The following is a 23,473-nucleotide window of genomic DNA, read 5'->3' as shown; positions in this document are numbered from 1 at the left end:
AGTCAGACCAGTGGGGCCATGCGTGGGGTATGTGGTGTGTGTGTGTGTGAAATTCTGTCTGTGCCTGAGGTTTGCAGTTGGGGGGGCAACCCTCTCTTGCCCCCTCCAAACTACACCCATGCCCAAACTATACAGTCCACATAAGTGTAGCCATATCACAGAAAACAGGCAGGAATTATTTTTTTTTGTTGGTGGGTGTACGCACAATAGAAGACAGTTCAATTCTCTCCTCCATCCCCTTTCTCCCAATCCACTCCCAAAATGAAAAGTTGGTCTTAGCTTTCTCATCATTATGTCAAATTTTCCTACACTAAGTTTTGCCAGAACCATGTGGCACACTGATGTCTAGAAACTAGAGTAACTAAACAGTGGTTTGTCATGTGTAATTACTTCAAGTAATCCTTTCCAATATGTGTTCCTATGTTGCATATTGGATTTAACATATTAATTAAAAGGATATACTTTGTAACCTCCAAGACTTACTGTAGAGAAAAGAAGGAGAAATTACTGGATAATAGGAGTTCTCTAAAGGTAGAATACTTAAGAGAGTCACCTTTCTCCCCAAGAAAGTTGTTTACCTGTAGACAAAGTCAGATTAATACTAGAGCTCTGTGTGTGTCATAAGTATTTCTCTTAAATACTCTAGGCAACTTTTGGAATGAAGAGGTCAGGCTGTCATGTTTGTTTGATTCATATTGTAACTGAACATGACAACCATGCCTGTGCACTTACACAGTTTAAAAAGCATGTAGTGAATGTCAAAGCATTAAAAAGGACCACTTTTAAATGGCCTTCACTGCACTGAAAACAAACTCTTCCCTAATATCCACTCTGTAATCTCACTTGCAAGCGTTAAACACCAACAGGAATACAAACAAGCTATGAAGGGTTCTTAGAAGGAATCATTTTACTAGGTGCCATGTAACACAAAATTAAATTCATCTCAAAACCTGAATCATAAGGTACCCCTTGCTGGGATTTGCCAATGAGATCAGTGTGCGTGGCACAGTACAATCCATTCAGGAAGAGCTTTATTTTAACCGTCCTTGATGTTGGAAAATGCATTTCCTTATATGTGAAACAGTATAAAGGGGGACCAGCTGAACTGGTGTTCGTCCGTCATTTGAGGATGCAGCAGCAAGTTCCTGATATTCAGAGAAGGGGGTTTCTGTGATTTTTTTTTTTTTTTTTTTTAAGGGTAAGACGGGGAAATGATGGATGCTGTGACTTCCCTGTGATCAGCTTCAGGCTCTGTTTTATTTACAAAGCAAGCAACCACTGAAAACTGTTGTTCTAGGAACTTTCATTGGCTGTTTCACCTGAGCGGTGTTCTGTGCAATACCATGTTTTGTTGTAAGCCTGCTTGTCTACCCCTGTGTGAGAGGCAATCCTATGAATATTATTGCCAGAGAACTCCATCTTCAAATACTGTTAATAGTTTGCTTTTAGGATACTATTTATTTAAAATCTTACTAATAAACTGTATTTGAGTAGTTAACATAGTGCTCCATTTAATCTTCTAGCTCTACACCCTAGTTTGTTAAAGGTCAGATCTCTCTAATACAGGGAGTATTCCAAAAATATAGTACTTCAGATCATTAGCAGTGGCCAATTGTGCATATTTTTAAAAATTCAGATTAGTAGAATATTTAAAAAATGTACTGTAAAATTTTGGCAGAGGAGTCACGACAAGAAACATAATAGTGTAGTATTAATGAACATATTGGAAAAATAAAATGCAGAAACCCTTTTGAAAATTGTGATAAGACCATATGAGTACAGATATTGTAGCAGGACCTATTAGTACCATGTATAATCCTGACCTTTGTAATATTAGACTCGTGTTTAAGATTTTAAGCAGCGAAATGATAGCTACATTATAGTCATTTACTCTATTCCAGGGATTGTCACAGTCCCGTTGCACCTGACCCCTTGAACTCCCACAGAAAGCAAAATCAAACCAAACAACAAAACAGAGAACCCTGCATTAGAAACTACAACCACCTCCCTCCCCAAAAAATCAGAACAAATGCAAAACCCAGAATACATAACTTGAAGGTGGATTATCTGCTTTGAAGATGAAACCTTCATTCTGGAGAAGCCAGTCACAGCTCCGTAATTAAGACTGAATTGAATTTTGTCCTTAAGGGAGGGATTCATTCTCTTGATATCTATGAAGAATAGAGCAGAGTATTCTTCCCAAAAGTGCAGGATTTAGTGAGGTTCCTGAATGAATTTTCTGAAAACTTACAAGTAAATGTGCTTGTTAGTTATCCATTTAAAGTTAGTTAATATTTCTTTAAGAAATGTAGCACCCCGTGTCAACTTTTTTTGGGTTCCAAGTAATCTCAGCTCAAGCATTGTCTGTCTATATAAAAACTGGCAGACAGGTCAATCTTGTGTAGATCATATGCAATGGGTAGTCTTTGAAAACAGACTGTTAGGATCAGTGGTAGTTTTTTCCATTATTTTTCCATATCTGAAAGTTTCTCCTTTAGCAGAAGCTCAAACAGAATGTTCTCCTTCAGACAAATTAATGAAGAATTTCCCTTTGTGAAAATGGTTGCATTCTCATAGCCCTACTGGGACTCAGGCCACAGGCTATACTCAGTTAGTACAGCCTTTTTCAAAATGTCCTCTATTTCTCATTGTTCCCAAAAGGACCAAAGTCACAGGCTGCCTTCAGTAACAACTTCTGCTGCTGCCTCCATTCACCTGCTCTTCTCAGTGCCCCTCTTTGCTTGCTGACAGAGGAGAGGGGAGTCATCTTCCCTGAGGGCAGCTTGATTTCACTCTCATTGGGAACAATGGGAGGCAAAGGGAGGCAATGCTAAAAAAATGCTTTTACCAAAAATTGCTTACTTAAATGTCTCTGGAAACGTAGTCATTTTACATTTATGAGCTGATTTTGAAATGCTTCAATAATTTCTCCTTCCCCCAGGCAGTTAGAGCTCTACTTATTCAAGGCCTTATCCTGACATTCACTTCACTTTCTTGAATACTGCAGGCATCTATTTTCCCATCAAAGGCGGGGATATTTATTCTAGTAACTTTGATTACGCTAATGTTAAGTGCGTGACTACCCCACACTTCGCTTGGGGAGAGAAAACCCATATTAGTAGTAGTCCTCTTCTTCTAATTCATTGTAGAGCTTACCAACTAAGCGAGTGTCATTTAACGAGGCATTTTAATACTAGTAGGTTGGCTTTGGCTCACATTTGTCTTTCCTCTCCTTAAATAATTTAACCACGTGTAGTCAAATTATTTTTCAAACAGGACTGTATTAATGTGAACTAGAACTTTTTAGTTTGCGTCTGTAGTGCCCAGAGAGGAGAGTTTGCTCTGGTATTCTTATCCCATACTGTGAACTGCAGGTCAGGGTAGCCATAGTCCCAGTTTCCTAATAATGAAACATAGCTGAATCGGAGACTTATCCCATTTATCTTTAGCTTTAGCAATCTTTAGTATAATTAAAAACTTTAAAATTATAATCAAAATAATTTTGAGTAACTGAACAAATTGGGTAATGAGACTTTTTCAGATTTCAGTATTATCTATGTGGGAGTGCTAACACTTTTCAGTGTGCACAGTCTGGTACAGAGATACCACTAATTTCTTTGTATCCTGTTTTTCAGATTTATATGGCATATTTCTATCCAGACTCTGGAATTTTGATTAGGTCCCATGTGAGTTATTTCTAGTTCAAAAATGAAAAGCAATTAGTTCTTCTGCTCTACTCAAGTCTGGGTGAAGCTTTAAAGAAGCTTCAGGGAGAAGGGGAATTTCTACTTTCCTTTAAAAATTTCCCAGTACTATTGCATCTTCTGTAGTTGAAGGAATTTTAATAAGAGAAGCCTAAGTGTGTTGGTCTCACCCAGCAAAGATGATATAAACCTATTTATTCTGTGAGCAAAGGTATATTCTCCTGTTGCTCAAGGGTTAGAATTGCTGCTGTTGGATCTGAGACTCCTCACTCTGTCTCAAGTGGTGCTTTTACAAAGACTACTTATTAGATAAATCAACACACTGTTACAAGAATGTTAATGATATAGTGTCATAAATATAAAGGGAAGGGTAACCACCTTTCTGCATACAGTGCTATAAAATCCCTCCTGGCCAGAGGAAGTCCTTTTACCTGTAAAGGGTTAAGAAGCTAAAATAACCTCGCTGGCACCTGACCAAAGTGACCAATGAGGAGACAAGATACTTTAAAATCTGGAGCGGGGGGAAACAAAGGGTCTGTCTGTGTGTGTGATGCCAGGACCCAAGCAGGAATGCAGGTCAGAACTCCTGTAAAGAGTTAGTAAGCAATCTAGTTAGATATGAATTAGATTCTGTTTTAAGTGGCTGATAAAATAAGTTGTGCTGAATGGGATGTATATTCCTGTTTTTGTGTCTTTTTGTAACTTAAGGTTTTACCTAGAGGGATTCTCTATGTTTTGAATCTGATTACCCTGTAAGGTATTTACCATCCTGATTTTACAGAGGTTTTTCTTTTACTTTTTCTTTAATTAAAATTCTCTTTTAAGAACCTGATTGCTTTTTCATTGTTCTTAAGATCCAAGGGTTTGGGTCTGTGTTCACCTATGCAAATTGGTGAAGATTTTTATCAAGCCTTCCCCAGGAAAGGGGGTGTAGTGCTTGGGGGGATATTTGGGGGGGGGGGGGAAAGACATCTCCAAGTGGGATCTTTCCATGTTCTTTGTTTAACACACTTGGTGGTGGCAGCATAAGGTCCAAGGACAAAAGGTAAAAGTTTGTACCTTGGGGAAGTTTTAACCTAAGGTGGTAAGAATAAGCTTAGGGGGGTCTTTCATGCAGGTCCTCACATCTGTACCCTAGAGTTCAGAGTGGGGGAGGAACTTTGACATATAGGAACGAACCTTTACATTTCCTGGGTATGGTCAAGGGAAAGGGAGTGTGGCTGAGTCATCCTTTCAGTTTAGCAGTCCCACGATGCCCTCACTGGCCCACAGACAGCCACTACTTCATTAAAGTTGCACCTACCCTACACAAACACGACATTCAACAAGGAGGCTGAAGGGCCTGAAAACCTCAGAGACTGCAATCATGTTGCACACCGTGCATAACTCATGTATTTTGAGTCCTGTCTGCAAAGCTGGAAAGCAAAAACTGCAATGACGAATGGCCTGCCACGCTGAGGAGCCCTAATTCTGAGACCATTCCATGACTCCCGCTTGGTTTAATAATAAGCTACACATCAAGTTTTCAGGCCAGATCAAAAATCAATTTCATATCCTCTATGAATGTTGTTAAGCAATGTGCACAGGGATTGCTGTTCATACATTTTAAATTCTTACACTTTCTAATATTTCAGCTGATTTCCTAGATTTTTTTTTTCAGCTTTCCTACACTCTTGGTCCACCTGTTGATATGAATTCTCTACTAAATTAAAAGTTCTTGGCACCAAATCTTTTTCAGAGATCAAAGTTTCTTCAAAAAGTTAATTTTAATTGATGTGCATTAATTAAACCTAAAAATTAAAATAAAATTAGCACCTCTCTAATAATCCATTATAATAGAACAAATGAATTAGTGTATACAGTTTTGCATGTTACATTCTACTGCACATAGACATGTACTCAATCTAATAAGCATTTTCCACCTCAAATTTTATTTCATGGGCACACCACTTAAATATTATGCCTCTGTCAATAAACTGAAGGATAAATCACTTATAAACGCTGTTTTTGTTTTAAAAACTGGTCCCAGCATTAGAATTTTAGAGTAATTTACGTTTTAATGTTCAAAAACCTTAAGCTTTGGTTTGGTTAGGTATGATAGCTCAGTGGTTTGAGCATTGGCCTGCTAAACCTAGGATTGTGAGTTCAATCCTTGAGGGGGCCATTTAGGGATTGGGGGCAAAAATTGAGGATTGGTCCTGCTTTGAGCAGGGGGTTGGACAAGATGATCTCCTGAGGTCCCTTCCAACCCTGATATTCTATGATGGCACTAGTCTATGATGGTAATACCCTCAATTAATGTCAGCTCTATTTTTAAAAACATTGGCTGAAGCTCTGTTTACCAGTAGTGCGTATCAGAAAAGATCACATTTACATGTGAATTTTGGATTAATATCTTTGATATCACTGAAGAACTTTAGCTCATAATTAAATTTCTAAGCATTTGGAAAAAGGATTTTCCACTTTCTATTTATTTTTAAAAGAATAGAATGTGCAATACTTCAGATATATGGATAGTTGAGTGATTGGCACTCCACCTACCTAAAACCTCCTGCCTCCTAACTTCCCTTGCCCCCTCTTATTACCCTCTCCCTCACCTCTCTCCACAAATTCCTTTCCCTGGTACAAGCATGATCTGGTCCCTGCCATTAAAAAAAACCAAACCCCTATCCCAACCTACCTCTCTGACCATTGTCCAATCTCCCTGCCCCCTGCACCTCTATGCTTCGTGTACATGTCTAAAATTCTTCTCTTAAAAGTCCATCTTAAGAACATAAGAAAGGACATACTGGGTCAGACCAAAGGTCCATTTAGCCCAGTATCCTGTCTTCTGACAGCAGCCAATGCCAGGTACTCCAGAGGGAATGAACAGAACAGTTAATCATCCAGTGATCCATTCACTGTTGCCCATTCCCAGCTTCTGGCAAATAGAGTCTAGGGACACCATCCATGCCCATCCTGGTTAATAGCCATTCATGGACCTATCCTCCATGAATTTATCTAGTTCTTTTTAAAGTCAGTTCTACAGGTTTTGTACAGGTATTTTGGTTAGATATGATTTTTTTACCTAAGTAGTTATGCAACCCCTAGTGTAGATGCAGTTTATTACAGTTCATTACTGGCATAAAGACACCGTATGTTGATATCTCTTATTTCCCTTCCCATATAAGCACCTTTATACTAGTACAACTGTTCCACACTAGAGAGTTGTATCACTTTAACTAAACTGGTGTAGTTAAAATGGTATGACGTGTGTGTGTGTGTATAGAATGCCCCACTTCTCCACACCAATGATATGCTTGATGTTGTTGGCATTGTAAGTTGCATTGTTTAGGTCAGCAACAATCCTGTTTGGCATCACCCTCAACCAAGACAAAGAAGGTTCATCTTCCTTGTTAATATAGGAGAATGGTTTGTAGAAGCACATATAAAGAGAAGAATCTTTGATATCCAGTATCCCACTGAGGATTACCGGAAGAAACTACACCATCTGATCAAGAAACTCCCTGAAAAAGCACAAGAACAGATCTGTGCAGACCCATACCTAGAACCCCAACCAGGGGTATTCTGTTTGCTACCCAAGATCCATAAACCTGGAAATCCTGGATGCCCCATCATCTCAGGCATTGGCACCTTGATAGCAGGACTGTCTGACTATGTAGACTCCCTCCTTAGGCCCTACGCTACCAGCACTCCCAGCTATCTTTGAGACCCCACTGACTTCCTGAGGAAACTACAATCCATCGGTGATCTTCCAGAAAACACCATCCTGGCCACTATGGACAAAGAAGCCCTCTACACCAACATTCCACAAAAAGATGGACTACAAGCTATCAGGAACAGTATCCCCGATAATGTCACGGCAAACCTGGTAGCTAACCTTTGTATTTTGTCCTCACCCACAACTGTTTCACATTTGGGGACAATATATACCTTCAAGTCAGCGGCACTGCTATGGGTACCCGCATGGCCCCACAGTATGTCAACATTTTTATGGCTGACTCAGAGCAACGCTTCCTTACCTCTCGTCCCCTATCGCTCCTACTCTACTTGCGCTACATTGATGACATCTTCATCATCTGGACCCATGGAAAAGAAGCCCTTGAGGAATTCCACCATGATTTCAACAATTTCCATCCCACCATCAACCTCAACCTAGACTAATCCATTTCCTGGACACTACTGTGCCAATAAACGATGGTCACATAAACGCCACCCTATACTGGAAACTTGACTGCTATACTTACCTACATGCCTCCAGCTTTCATCCGGGACATACCACATGATCCATTGTCTACAGTCAAGCTTTAAGATACAACTGCATTTGCTCCAATCCCTCAGACAGAGACAAACACCTACAAGATCTCTCTCAAGCATTCTTAAAACTACAATACCCACCTGCTGAAGTGAAAAAACAGATTGACAGAGCCAGAAGAGTACCCAGAAGTCACCTACTACAGGACAGGCCCAACAAAGAAAATAATAGAACACCACTAGCTGTCACCTTCAACCCCCAACTAAAACCTCTCCAACGCATCATCAAGGATCTACAATCTATTCTGAAAAATTATCCCTCACTCTCACAGATCTTGGGAGACAGACCAGTCCTCGCTTACAGACAGCCCCCCAACCTGAAGCAAATAGTCTCCAGCAGCCACACAACAAAAACACTAACCCAGGAACCTATACTTGCAACAAAGCCCAATGCCAACTCTGTCCACTTATTTATTCAAGTGACACCATCATAGGACCTAATCACATTAGCCACGCCATCAGGGGCTCATTCACCTGCACATCTACCAATGTGAGATATGCCATCATGTGCCAGCAATGCCCCTCTGCCGTGTACATTGGCCAATCCAGAAAGTCTCTACGTAAAAGAATAAATGGACACAAATCTGACATCAGGAATCCTAACATTCAAAAACCGATAGGAGAACACTTCAACCTCTCTGGGCACTCAGTAAAAGACTTAAGGGTGGCAATTTTGCAACAGAAAAGCTTCAAAAACAGACGCCAATGAGAAACTGCTGAGCTTGAATTAATATGCAAACTAGATACCATTAACTTGGGTTTGAATAGAGACAGGGAGTGGCTGGGTCATTACGCATATTAGGTATCCTCACACCTTCTTGTCAACTGTCTAAATGGGCCATCTTGATTATCACTGCAAAAGTTTTTTTTTCTCCTGCTGATAATCGCTCATCTTAATTAGCCTCTTACAGTTTGTATGGCAACTTCCACCTTATCTGTGTGTGTGTGTGTGTATGTATGTATGTATGTGTATATATATATATATATATATATATATATTTATTTATTTATCTTCTTACTATATGTTCTGTTCTGTGCTTCCGATGAAGTGAGCTGTAGCTCACGAAAGCTTATGCTCTAATAAATTTGTTAGTCTCTAAGGTGCCACAAGAACTCCTGTTCTTTTTGCAGATACAGACTAACACGGCTGCTACTCTGAAACCCAATATTATCTCATCATGCCCATCAAAGCAGCACTCTCATTCCTTGGCTACTGTTGAAAACCAGCCATCACGGGAGCACCTAGCAAATTCAGAAGTGGATGCAGCTACATATGCCTGAGTTCACAAATGCACCACAAAACTAATTATATACCTGATATACAGATGCTATTTGCATCCTCTGGACAGATGACTTAAGTCCCTCTTAGACTTCCATCACAGCTTCAACAACCATCACCTGTCAATTAAACTTTCTCTGGAACACTCCCACACCAGTATCAACTTCATGGACGATACGATCGGCTTCAACAATGGAACCCTTCGGACAATGATATACAAGAAACCCATGGATCATCACATCTACCTTCAGTAACCACCCCAAACACACCAAGGAGTCTGTTATCTACATTCAGGCACTCAGATACCATAGAATATGTTCTGAGGAGAAAGTCCAGGATATACACCTTTCATCACAAGACAAGGACACTCCACCAGAGTAGATGATTGCATCATGAAACAGACTATCCAATGCCCTGAGAGAACCTACTTCAATACAGAAATAAAATCTCCTACTGCGCACCCCTAGTTGTCACCTATCTCCCACATTGGAACCCATATGAGGTATTATCAAACAACTACAACCTATACTCGAAGGGGACTCCATCCTGAAATAAATCTTTCCTAAACACCCTCTTCTGGCCTTGAAACAATCCCCCAACCACCCCAAGCTCACCATCAGAAGCAAGCTACCCACAGACTAGGACACAGCAACTCAAAGTGGCATCAGACCCTTCCAGAACAACAGATTGAGAACCTGCAGATACATCTTCACTGCTATAATGATCAACACACCTTGTAAGATCAATGAGTCCGACACGTCTATGATGATATGTGGTATGCCTCATCCAGTGCACTACATGCCCCAATAGCAACTATGTGGGTGAAACCAAACATTACACTTTTGAATGGACTCTCACAGGAAAATAAGACGACAACATTGTATCACCTGTAGGGGAATATTTCTCACAAAACAATCATTTTATATTTGACCTATCAGTCCCCATCCTCAAAGGAAACCTGCACAACACTTTCAAAAGACAACCCTGGGAGCATAAATTCATAACTTTGCTGGGCACTAAAAAGCACGGACTAAATAGAGACGCACTGGGTTTATGGCTTATTGCTTTATAACCCACTAACAACCCCTCCACCAGCTGCTTTTTTTTCTCCTCCTCCTCCCTTTCTTTCCTCCCTATGACAGAAGGGGTTTTAACAGGCCCCTTCATCTTTAATGGTCCCTTGAAATATATGTTAACTACTTATGCTAAAAGAAAAGGAGTCCTTGTGGCACCTTAGAGACTAACCAATTTATTTGAGCATGAGCTTTCGTGAGCTACAGCTCACTTCATCGGATGCATACCATAGAAACTGCAGAAGACATTATATACACAGAGACCATGAAACAATACCTCCTCCCACCCGACTCTCCTGCTGGTAATAGCTTATCTAAAGTGATCATCAAGTTGGGCCATTTCCAGCACAAATCCAGGTTTTCTCACCCTCCGCCCCCCCCCACACAAACTCACTCTCCTGCTGGTAATAGCTTATCCAAAGCGACCACTCTCCTTACAATGTGCATGATAATCAAGGTGGGCCATTTCCAGCATAAATCCAAGTTTAACCAGAACGTCGGGGTGGGGGGTAGAAAAAAACAAGGGGAAATAGGCTACCTTGCATAATGACTTAGCCACTCCCAGTCTCTATTTAAGCCTAAATTAATAGTATCCAATTTGCAAATGAATTCCAATTCAGCAGTTTCTCGCTGGAGTCTGGATTTGAAGTTTTTTTGTTGTAAGATAGCGACCTTCATGTCTGTGATTGCATGACCAGAGAGATTGAAGTGTTCTCCGACTGGTTTATGAATGTTATAATTCTTGACATCTGATTTGTGTCCATTTATTCTTTTATGTAGAGATTGTCCAGTTTGACCAATGTACATGGCAGAGGGGCACTGCTGGCACATGATGGCATATATCACATTGGTGGATGTGCAGGTGAACGAGCCTCTGACAGTGTGGCTGATGTTATTAGGCCCTTTGATGGTGTCCCCTGAATAGATATGTGGGCACAGTTGGCAACAGGCTTTGTTGCAAGGATAGGTTCCTGGGTTAGTGGTTCTGTTGTGTGGTATGTGGTTGTTGGTAAGTATTTGCTTCAGGTTGGGGGGCTGTCTGTAGGCAAGGATTGGCCTGTCTCCCAAGATTTGTGAGAGTGTTGGTTCATCCTTCAGGATAGGTTGTAGATCCTTAATAATGCGTTGGAGGGGTTTTAGTTGGGGGCTGAAGGTGACGGCTAGTAGCGCTTTGTTATTTTCTTTGTTAGGCCTGTCCTGTAGTAGGTGACTTCTGGGAACTCTTCTGGCTCTATCAATCTGTTTCTTCACTTCCATAGGTGGGTATTGTAATTGTAAGAATGCTTGATAGAGATCTTGTAGGTGTTTGTCTCTGTCTGAGGGGTTGGAGCAAATGCGGTTGTATCGCAGAGCTTGGCTGTAGACGATGGATCGTGTGGTGTGGTCAGGGTGAAAGCTGGAGGCATGTAGGTAGGAATAGCGGTCAGGAGGTTTCCGGTATAGGGTGGTGTTTATGTGACCATTGTTTATTAGCACTGTAGTGTCCAGGAAGTGGATCTCTTGTGTGGACTGGACCAGGCTGAGGTTGATGGTGGGACTTATGCTAAACAATCTATTCCATCACATATTTTGCTGTGACACACTGAGTAAGTTTCCCAGACTTGAAGAAGAGCTCTGTGTAAACTCAAAGCTTGTCTCTACCACCAACAGAAGTTGGTCCAATAAAAGATATTTCTTCACTCACCTTGTCTCTCTAAATACGCCCAAGGTCAGCCGACCGGAAGAGCCACAAGCAATGTGGAGAATGCAGTGAATTTGTATATGCAGACCACTCCACATGGATGCTGATGTGTGAAAAAATCATATAGGCTCACACTATGTGAGACTCTTGCTAGTTCTTTCAGTTTGCTAGTTAAATACATTTTTTTTGCCTAAAACATTAAATAGCTCTTAGTTTCTGGATGCATTTTAACACAGTTAATGTAACTTTTTCATGATACTAGATGAAGTTTAAGTCCATCTCTGTTCAGCAAAGCAATTAAGCACTTGTTTAAATTCCATTGAAGTCAGTGTATTTTAAGCATATGCTTAAGTGCTTTGCTGAAGAGGGGCTTTGATAAATGACTAGTAATAGCTTGATTTTTAGGGGTGCTGAACACTTGCAGATCCTACTGAAGTCAAGACAAGCCCTTTGAGATACCTGGTCATTGAAAGAACTTTACTCTTAACAAGAAATCATTTGAACTCACTTCTGTAGCTGTCACCAGTATGTGTTATAAAATAAATCAATTTAAAAATGAGATTTTAATTCTGAATTATATTGAGAACATTTCCAGCTTCAGCACATGTCATCCTTGTAGTGTAGTGCTTGCCCAATACATGTTTGTTGCCCTGTTGCCATAACAGTAATGTAATTTTACTGTGTGCAATCAAAGAAATCACTATTAGTTAGTTGGTAGTGTCTATTCTGAATTATGTGTTTGGGATTAAGGACCTGACTTAATTGTATGATTGTAAAAAGACAAAAATAGTGCCTATGTTTAAAAAGATGGGGAGGAGAATCCAGGGAACAACAGACCTGTCAGCCTCACCTCAGTTCCTGGAAAAATCATGGAGCAGATCCTCAAGGAATCCATTTTGAAGCACTTGGAGGAGAGGAAGGTGATTAGGAACAGTCAACATGGACAAACCATTTAAGTATGTGCCTGTCTTTAAGAGTAAACCCACTGAAGTGACTATATGCTGTTAAGGCTGTAGTGTATTTTTGTGAACTTTTAACTCCATTGGGTTTCAGCATTCAGTTGTTAAATCATTTCAGATTTCAGAGAGATTTTCTACACTTATCTTCAAAATGAAACTTATTTGTGATGTACCACATACAAACTGTATGTTGCTATGTCATATAACAGTTGCTGGAGAGAAGAATTCTAGTTCTACCTGAGCAAGACTTTGGTATTCTTGATCATAGAATCATAGAAGATTAAGGTTGGAAGAGACCAAAGGAGGTCATCTAGTCTAATCTGCTCAAAGCAGGACCCAACCCCAACTAAATCATCCCAGCCAGGGCTTTGTCAAGCTGGGCTTTAAAACCGTCTCAGGATGGAGATTCCACCACCTCCCTAGGCAACCCATTCCAGTGCTTCACCAGCCTCTTAGTGAAATAGTTTTTCCCAATATCCAATCTAGACCTTCCCACTGCAACTTGAGACCATTGCTCATTGTTCTATCATCTGCCACCACTGAGAACAACCGAGCTCCATCCTCTTTGGAACCCCCCTTCAGATAGTTGAAGGCTGCTATCAAATCCCCGCTCACTACCTATTGAGCCCAACGATCTAGCCCGCTTTCTATCCACCTTATCGTCCATTCATCCAGTCCATACTTCTTTAACTTGCTGGCAAGAATACTGTGGGAGACCGTATCAAAACTTTGCTAAAGTCAAGATATATCACGTCCACTGCTTTCCCCACATCCACAGAGCCAGTTATCTCATCATAGAAGGCAATCAGGTTGGTCAGGCATGACTTGCCCTTGATGAATCCATGTTGACTGTTCCTAATCACCTTCCTCTCCTCCAAGTGCTTCAAAATGGATTCCTTGAGGATCTGCTCCATGATTTTTCCAGGAACTGAGGTGAGGCTGACAGGTCTGTTGTTCCCTGGATTCTCCTCCCTATCTTTTTAAACATAGGCACTATTTTTGTCTTTTTACAATCATCCAATACCTCCCCCGATCGCCATAAGTTTTCAAAGATCCTTTCCTTCAGTTTACTAACCCATTGGAATTTTCATTTTCAGTGATAGAAAAGTTTCAGAGTAACAGCCGTGTTCGTCTGTATTCGCAAAAAGAAAAGGAGTACTTGTGGCACTTTAGAGACTAACCAATTTATTTGAGCATAAGCTTTCGTGAGCTACAGCTCACTTCATCAGATGCATACTGTGGAAACTGCAGAAGACATTATATACACAGAGACCATGAAACAATACCTCCTCCCACCCCACTCTCCTGCTGGTAATAGCTTATCTAAAGTGATCACTCTCCTTACAATGTGTACGATAATCAAGTTGGGCCATTTCCAGCACAAATCCAGGTTTTCTCACCCTCCGCCCCCATACACACAAAAACTCACTCTCCTGCTGGTAATAGTTCATCCAAAGTGACCACTCTCCCTACAATGTGCATGATAATCAAGGTGGGCTAGAAAAGTGTACTTAATAAATACTGTATTTCAGAACATTGGAAATTAACAGGCAAAGAGTTTTTAAAAATACCACATTGATCTTATGGTCCATTCCTGCGAGCATTTACTCATGGGTGTACTGTTTTGCTACCATGAGCAGTCCCACTGGAATATATTCACAGTAAGGAGCACTATGCTGGGTTTGCAAGATTGTTCAGTAAAATACATGTTATTTACAGAGCACAGTCTGCACCAATACATCTCACAGTGGGAGAACAGAAGTACTTCCTTTGATATCCTCTTTAATCTTGAGTAGAAAGTAATCAGCTTCCTTTCTAACTAGCGTTTCTCATTGCTAAATATTGGATTAACTCATATACAAGAATCATTAAAAAAAATCCAAGAACAAGTATATTGTATATAGTTGTTGCATTGTGTGTTACTTAGTTTTTGTTAACAATTGAAACTGGAAAGTCCACATCTTAACTTACATTCTAAAAAGTAAGTAAAAACATTAATTTCATGGTAGAGAGAAAAAAATCAACTTTCCATTTTTTTTTCCCCACAGTCAAAAATATATTTAACAAGGTATTGCTCAGGCTATTAAAAGGTTCAAAGATCTAAACTCTTTGTTCTTTGTAACTACAGATCTTAATCCAAACTATTCATGTAGCATGCTAACTCACTCATCAAATATTGTGACAAGGAGAGAGTTTGTTGTGAATGTAACACAAATGTAAATGTTCTCCACTTTCTCAAACAGGTAGCAGTCCTTTGGACAGTCCCAGGAATTTCTCTCCCAATGCACCTGCTCATTTTTCCTTTGTTCCTGCCCGTAGGTAAGTTAACACATTTTGTTTCTTATGATTAGCGGGTGAAAGCCACCTGAGTGTATTTTCTACTTTGGAAAGTAGTTATCACTTAGAGGTTTTTAGGGTCTGTTTCAGATTCATATTAGACTGATTTTAGAGTCTAGAAATGTCTTCAACATTTCTGTCTCTTCTCTACAGGTGCTGATTGTCACTCCATTATTATTATTATATTGTTTTTAGTTGCACATTTTGGGTGCTACTGCAAGGTTCTTTCCACACATGGGAGATGATTCAGAGTTCCTGCATGAGGGACATGCAGTCTAAAAAAGCCAGAGACAGAAGGGTTGGAGAGCCAAGGATGGGATAAAACAAGGTGATAAGGGTGAGGATAGACACACAGTATATTAGTCACATTTCCATGGCACTCTTTCAGGTCCCGCTTCCTAATCAGTAGATGAAGTCTGTTCTAAGGGATCCTAATCTTCTGTTTTCTAAAGAAACCTATTTGTTCACGAAGCCAATCAAATTCTACATATTTGTTCATCAATTCTTGATCTCTTTGCTACCCCTGATGTTTGAATCTCTTTTTTTAATATACTATTTTAAAATTAAATACTCTGAATTTACCAGTAGATAAATGTCTGCAACATGAGACTGGTTGCAGCCTGTCTTTTTCTCTCTCTGGTCCCAGTCTTTAGTCATGACAAGAAAACAGTTAGCAATATTGCTATATCAAGGAGAAACAGTTAATAGGTTAAATTTAGTATTAGTTTAACATTTGCAAAAGGAAAGTGTAGTGTTTCACTAGCATAATACAGAGGTATTGAAATGCAGAGAGGGCAGTTGCCTTGTAGACAAGTTTAGGAAGGGAGTTCCAAATGTAGTTGGTGGTATGGGGAACCTCATATAACAGCTGCTGGTCACATCCTTTTGGAAGGAGCTCAGATTCCATGGTGCTGGGTGTAGTGTAAGAAACAATAGACGGAAGGTGTGAAGACAACTGTGAATGAAACAGATAAATGGGGTATTGAATTTGGCATCCTTAGCAGAATGGAGGGCACAGGATGGGAGTGAGGGCAGCATAACACAAAAAGAGAGAAGGCTGGATAAGTAGCAAGGAGCCGATAAATTTTGGGCCTTGAAATCAAGGATAAGACTGAACCTGATGTGGGGGAGGGATTCTAAGAGGATAGTAAGATCAGATTCATGTACGAGGAAGATGATCCGAGTGGCTGCATTTTGCTTGGACTGAAAGAAACCATCTGAGTGTTGCCAGAGAAGCGGGGGTTGTAGTAATCAGGATGGGAGACGATGTGAGCCTAAACAGGAATTTTAGCTGGTAGATAGATAGAAAGATGAATCTTCGAAATGCTTTGGAGGAAGGCAGGATTTGGAAACAGTTGCGATATATGGGGCAGGGAGAAGAAGTCAAAGATCGCCCCTGGGCTATGGTCCTGAGTATCAGATAATTGAAGCAAAAAGAAAAGGAGTACTTGTGGCACCTTAGAGACTAACCAATTTATTTGAGCATGAGCTTTCGTGAGCTACAGCATCCAATGAAGTGAACTGTAGCTCACGAAAGCTCATGCTCAAATAAATTGGTTAGTCTCTAAGGTGCCTCAAGTACTCCTTTTCTTTTTGCGAATACAGACTAACACGGCTGCTACTCTGAAACCAGATAATTGAAGGAAAGCCTTTGCTAGTCAGTCAATTGAGTTGCTTCCCACCTCTGACACCCCTTTATATTGCTGGCAGCAGACTTTATGCTATTTATCAGGCATCACCTAAGGATGAGCTATTGTTAGTCATAAATGTCGTGGTTGCATATTAATTATCTGGATCCATACCTGTTATACAGGGGACGGGGAGAAGAGGAGGCAGGCAGGAGGGATGAGAGCAGGTTCTACTGATTAAAAAATACAAATGGTTTAAATGTATTCCTATTTAAAAAGGGGGGGAAGGTCAGATCCTGAGCAGGTGTAAATCAGTTTTGCTGCACTGAAGTCACTTGAATCATGCCAGTTGACAGCAGCCTGGGATCTGGTTTCAGGACTGCATGAAGGAAAGCTTTCAATAAAACTAGAGGCATAACTTTCTGAAGCTGTTGGCTGTTACAACAGTTTTAACAATATTACATTTAAAGCCCTCTTCAAAACAGAAAGCAAACCTTTTAACAGTATAACCTCAGAGAAGCATTGTATTTCATAGGTGGTTTTGTGATGACAGTGATGGGAAAACTTGAATCTGCCCCTAGCACATACCACTGATGATTTTACAAGACATTTGCTGCAGTGTCTGCCTTTCTGTGTGAGCATTTAATGTTTAAACAGTGACCTGAAAATCATAAATTGTGCAACAATTAATGCTACAAAGCTCCCAGGCCACAACCTGTATACTGTGGTCTTTTAGGCATAACACTGCTCTTTGTCTAGCTTTTGCATTTCATTCAGTGTAGGGAATGGAACTAGCCTGGACAATTTCACATTCTGTTCCATCTCACAATACAATGGTCCTGGCAGTGTAATATTTATTATAGTAGGGCCAAGAAACCCCAGCTGACATTGGGGCACAATTGGGTTAGGTGCTGTACAGACCATGTAGTTACAGTCCTTTTCCCCCAAAGAGCTTGCAGTCTAAATAAACAAACCAGAAAAAGGATTGGAAGGAAAACAAAGGCACAGAGACACAAAGTGACTTGCACACAGGAGGTCAGTTTCTGAGCCAGGAGTAGAACTGGGGTCTCTTGATTCCCTATACACTAAACAGCACTTCTGAGCAGACATGCCAGACTCGCGAAAAAAATGCAGAAATTTGGCTTGTTTTTGGCTTAATTGGCTTGTGAGTTTCTTTTTGGCTTGTTGCTTGTTGTAGCTTGTTGCTTCTTTTTTTTTTTTTTGATTGGTTCCTGGCAAGGGAGGGAGAGACTCAGGGATGCACAGCAGGCCCCCTCACAGTTCCAGGCTGTACACTGGAGGGATCTAGTCACATAGAGTGTTGGGGTTCTTAGGGATTGGCTTGTTTTGGCCTTGTTTTGAGATGGGATTAGCTTGATTTTTGACTTACTGTGAAAGTCAGGGTGCTTATTTACCTCATGAAAGTTGGCAGCTGTGCTTCTAAGTTAGAGTTCCAAAGGCAGTTGATGGTGGGTAATATTTAAATCCAAATAACATACTGTTTTCATAGATTTTTAAAATGGCTTTTACAGAAATATTTCTATTAATGTTTCATTGTGTAAAACTGTTTTTTTACAAAACTTACATAAGGGCATCAAGTGCATGGCACCTTAGATTTTTGCCTCAGGAGCAAGGTGCTGTGAAAAGAGTATAGAAATACAAGTGCTGCCATGTGGGGATCAAATTCCATCCCAGAAAAGGAGGGGCTGGAAGCTGTGCCAAGAAAGCTCTTGAGAGCCTTAAGGAATGGGGGAGAAGAAGGGTTGTGAGTTCAATCTTTGAGGGGGCCATTTAGGGATCTGGGGCAAAAAAAATTGGGGATTGTGCCTGCTTTGAGCAGGGGGTTGGACTAGATGATCTCCTGAGGTCCCTTCCAACTCGATATTCTATGATTCTAAGAAGGGAAGTGTGTCACCTGTCCAGTAAACTCCTCTGCCAGACAGAAGTGGAGAGAGAGCCTGCTTCCCAAGGTAGCTGCATCAAGCATTCCTCTGTAGAGAGGGTTACTGTTGCTTTTGGCTTTTAATGAAGGGAAGGGGAGGAAAAATGGGAGATTTGGAGGCTCAGGGGACCCCTTTGTCTATACCTTTACTAAAATATGTTTTAATTTGGTCTAAGTTGTGTGTTGATGCTCAGTTTAAAATATAAAATTGTTTTAAACTGTTTTTATTAGAACAAGAAACAAAAAAAGGAAGAGAAAAATTACATCACTATTTAAAATAGCCAAGATACCAGTAGCACTAAATCTGTAAAGTCTGCGTTTCGTTATCCTGGCACTGCTGGTGCAGCTATATTTAGTGGATCACCATGCTGTGTTGCCAGGAGAATTTCTGTGCCTTGGGTCACTGGAAAGTACTATGCTTCTTTATCTTATCTAAGCAGAATTTTCCATCTCTCACAAACGTTATGCCATCATTGTGTGGGCCCTGGAGATCATCCACGTCTGACCTCTTCCTCTCACACAGGCTCTGCCATCAAGTAGAAATGGATTCTTCTTCTTCGAGTTCTTGCTCATGTCAGTTCCATTCTAGGTGTGTGCGTGCCCACGTGCGTGGTCGTTGAAGATTTTTGCCTTAGTGGTGTCCATAGGATCAGCAGTAGCACCCCTTCGAGTGCCACATTCATGTGTCGGTATATCAGGCACCGCTGGCCCTAAACACTCTCAGTTCCTTCTTACCGCCCGTGGGGGTTAGGTGGAGTGCCTTTCCTTGCATAACAAGAGCTAGCAGTTTTTTGCCTTTACTGTCTTTGAGCGTTAGGCCTTGTAAATAGTTTGTTTATAGTACTTAGCGTTAAGTAGTTAGTATTCAGAGTAACAGCCGTGTTAGTCTGTATTCGCAAAAAGAAAAGGAGGACTTGTGGCACCTTAGAGACTAACCAATTTATTAGAGCATGAGCTTTCGTGAGCTACAGCTCACTTCCTCAGATGCATATCGTGGAAACTGCAGCAGGCTTTATATATACACAGAGAATATGAAACAATACCTATTCCCACCCCACTGTCCTGCTGGTAATAGCTTATCTAAAGTGATTTCCAGCACAAATCTGAGGACTTTGCCCCAGGCGAGGCATGCCCCAGTCTCCCAGGTTTAAGCCTGGACTGGACTGCCTGTAAGTAAACCCCTTAGCAGCTGCCTCAAGTGCTTAGGGGAATCACAGGTGAGAGATAAGTACCGTATTTATAAAAACTTTCAGGCCCCACACACAGGAAGAGGGGGATATTCGTTTACAGGCTCTCCTCGTGGAGTCCGTTTCCGTCCGGCTTCCGTGCTGCCCCGCCAGGACTCGCCAGTACCTCAGCCTCGGTGCACAGTGTGCCCCTGGCACTGGGCTCCACCCAGCACTGTTCCTCCTTGCCAGTGCCAAAAAAGAAAGCAAGGAAGCACAGCTCCCCGGCACCAGGCAAGAAGGGCCAAGGGTCATCGGGCAAGGGACTCACTTCGGGCCGCCTGGCCACTCCGGAGCCACACATCCGTGCCTCCCCGGTCAGGGCCCGTAGCCCCTTAAAACGTCCACTACCGATCCCAGGAGCAGCATGGGACCTAAACCCCTGACAGCACCAATGCCTTCACAAGCTCCCTCGGCGCCGAGAGAGCAAAGGCCTCTGCCCACACCCCTGACATAGCACGTGCCACAGGAAGCGGCAAAGGCTCCCCACAAGGGCAACCCAGCCGCTCAGGCCACTCGGGGCAGTAGAGTGCTGCCGATCCCCCGAGGCGAAGCAGCACTCTCCACCTCCATGCCGCAGATCGCTGGAGTCTCAGCACAGATCCTCTGGGCTCACCCTTGGTCACTGGCAGTACAATCACGGTCCCCGCCGTCTCAACGCAGATTGCCTAGAGGGAGATGCTAGTCTCAGTACTACCCGCACCATTCGCCTTCCCGCCGGTTGTCCTCTTGGCGGAAGTCCTGGTCACCTAACCTGTGGGAGCACTCTCCGTCACGTCTCCGGTCCCCTTGCTTTGGGCACTGATCTGGGATGGCGACAGCAGACAGATTCAGGCATCGATGGCCCCACTGTGGTCACTGGAGGGGATTCCTCTGGCACGGAAGGGCAGTTCAGCCCCTCGCCTAGACTCCACCGGCACGAATGGGCACCCGAGGCTGTTCTGACATTGACGGTGCTGTCTTGGCAGCAAGGCACAGTGGTCTTACTAGATTACATGGGGAATGCCCCCTTCACACTGCTCATCGGCCGCCGCCTGGGAGCAACAGATGGTGGCACTGACAGCACCGGGCTTGGTGCATGAGGCGCACCTGGACGTCGAGGCAGAGGAGACTGCACCTTTCCCTAAGCCTCCCTCCCACACAGGGGAAGATGCCCCAGGGCCTGCCTCGGTGGTACAATCCCCATCTTTGTCCCCAGACAATTTGGTTGCGGGACCCTCAAGGGCCAGCCCACCAGACGATTGTAAAGAACACAAGGCTTTGCTTCGATGGGTGGCCAAGAACTTGAGCCTGTAGGTGGAGAAAATGGGTGAGCAGGCGGACACATTGTTGAATGTCCTGTCAGCCTCTACCCCTGCTCATGTCGCACTACCAGTGCATGATGGTGTCCTCAAAATTGCCAAGGCCCTCTGGCAAACTCCTTCATCCATCCCTCCCATCTCTAAATGGGCCAAAAAGAAATACTTTGTCCTGGCCAAAGGGTTTGAGTACCCTTACACCCACCCTCTGCGGCCAATGAAAAAGATAAAAAAGGGCATACCAGCTCGACTACCAAAAATAAGGAGGCCAAAAGATTGGACCTGTTTGGGAGAAAAATTTATTCAACTGCCAGCCTACAATTCTGGGTGGTGAACCATCAAAGCCTCCTAGGGACATACAATTTCAACGTCTGAGACCCCCTCCATAAGTTCAAGGAGTCCCTCCCACAAGGTTTGGCCCACGAATTCAGCACCCTAGTGGTGGCTCAGTGCTTTCTTCAAACGTCATGGGCCATGGCTGACTCGATGGCTAGGTGATCACGTCGGCGGTGGTTATGAGGCGCAGCTCCCGGCTTCAGACCACCAGTCTCTCCCAAGAGATGCAGACCTCAATCCATGACTTCCCATATAATGGGATCAGTCTTTTTTCAGAGCAGATGGATGTGAGGCTGCATTGGTTAAAAAACACTCGGGCCACTCTTCACTCGTTGGACATGCATACACCGCAGTCTGTAAGAAAGCAGTTCTGGCCGCCCCCCGCCACCGAAGCCTTTGCAGCCTCATCCAGGGTCTACAAGGAGAAGGGGCAGGGATGTTAGTTTCAACTGCCACTGCCCTTCCTCCTCCCGCTCACCTGTGCAGTCCGTCCTGTCATAAGAACAGCCATACTGGGTCAGACCAAAGGTCCATCAAGCTCATTATCCTGTCCTCTGGCAGTGGCTGATGGCAGGTGCCCCAAAGGAAATGAACAGACAGGTTATCATCAAGTGATCCATGCCCTGTCACCTAATCCCAGCTTCTGGCAAACTGAGACTAGGGACACCATTCCTGCCCATCCTAGCTAATAGCCATTGGTGGACCTATCTTCCATGAATCTATCTAGCTCCCTTTTGAACCCCGTTTTAGTATTGGCCTTCACAACACCCTCTGGCAAGGAGCTCCAGAGGTTGACCGTATTGCATGAAAAAATACTTTCTTGTGTTTGTTTTAAACCTGTCGAAGCACCCCGGGGCCAGAAGTGCTCATTTTGAGGGTGCAGTCGAGAGCGATGCCCCAGTTACCTCCCAGGAGACACCCTATTCTTTCCTCAACCATCTTCGTCCCTACCGTTCGGCCTGGTCAGGGGTCAACTCAGACCGCTGGGTGCTGGAGATAGTGTCTCAAGGCTATACCATGTAGTTTTTGGCCACCCCACCCTCCCACTCTCTCTGTCTTCTGTCCCTCTTCATGGACCCTTCTCATGAGCAGCTCCTCATTCAAGAGGTCGAGAACCTCCTTCACTTGGGGGCGGTCGAGGAGGTCCCTTGGAACATGACAGGAAAAGCTTTCTACTCACATTATTTCTGAATCCTGTAAAAAAAAGGGGGCCTTAGACCCATTCTGGACCTGCAATGCCTCAACAAGTCTCTCAGGAAGTTGCAGTTTCTCATGGTCTCTCTGGCCTCCATCATCTCCTCCCTGTATCTGGGAGACCGGTACGCCCCCCCTCAACTTGATGGACCTTATTTCCATATTCCAAGGTCATAGACATTTCCTCCGTTTCATAGTGGACGGAAGCCATTTCCAATTCATGGTGCTGCCCTTTGGCCTCTCATTGGCCCCCAGGGTCTTCACAAAATGTATGGTGCCAGTGACCACTTACCTGAGACATTGAGGGGTCCAGGTCTTCCCGTATCTTGACGACTGGCCCATCAAGGGCAGGTCTTGGGAACAGGTACAGAGGAGCCTCGATCTGGTGCGATCCACCTGTCATGACCTGGGCCCGTTGATAAACGAGCAAAAATCCATCTTAAGGCCTGTCCAAAGAATAGGGTTCATTGGGGTGGTTCTCGACGCCATGTGAGCCAGAGCC

General features: G+C 42.7%; 1 protein-coding gene across 5 annotated transcripts in view; it reads left to right on the top strand.

The window, feature by feature from the left end:
* MAST2 (microtubule associated serine/threonine kinase 2) overlaps positions 1–23,473 on the top strand; it is a 402,444-nt gene that overhangs the window by 293,437 nt on the left and 85,534 nt on the right. For all 5 annotated transcript variants that reach the window (XM_084637854.1, XM_084637856.1, XM_084637855.1 and 2 more), the window contains one exon: positions 15,254–15,329. In XM_084637854.1, the coding sequence (XP_084493980.1) occupies positions 15,254–15,329 (76 nt within the window). The remainder of the gene's footprint in view (positions 1–15,253; positions 15,330–23,473) is intronic.

Source organism: Lepidochelys olivacea (genome assembly GCF_965140295.1).
Source record: "Lepidochelys olivacea isolate rLepOli2 genome assembly, chromosome: 8".
NCBI lineage: Eukaryota > Metazoa > Chordata > Testudines > Cheloniidae > Lepidochelys > Lepidochelys olivacea.
Note: the sequence above shows the minus strand (reverse complement) of the source record. Positions and strands in the feature narration are given on the sequence as shown.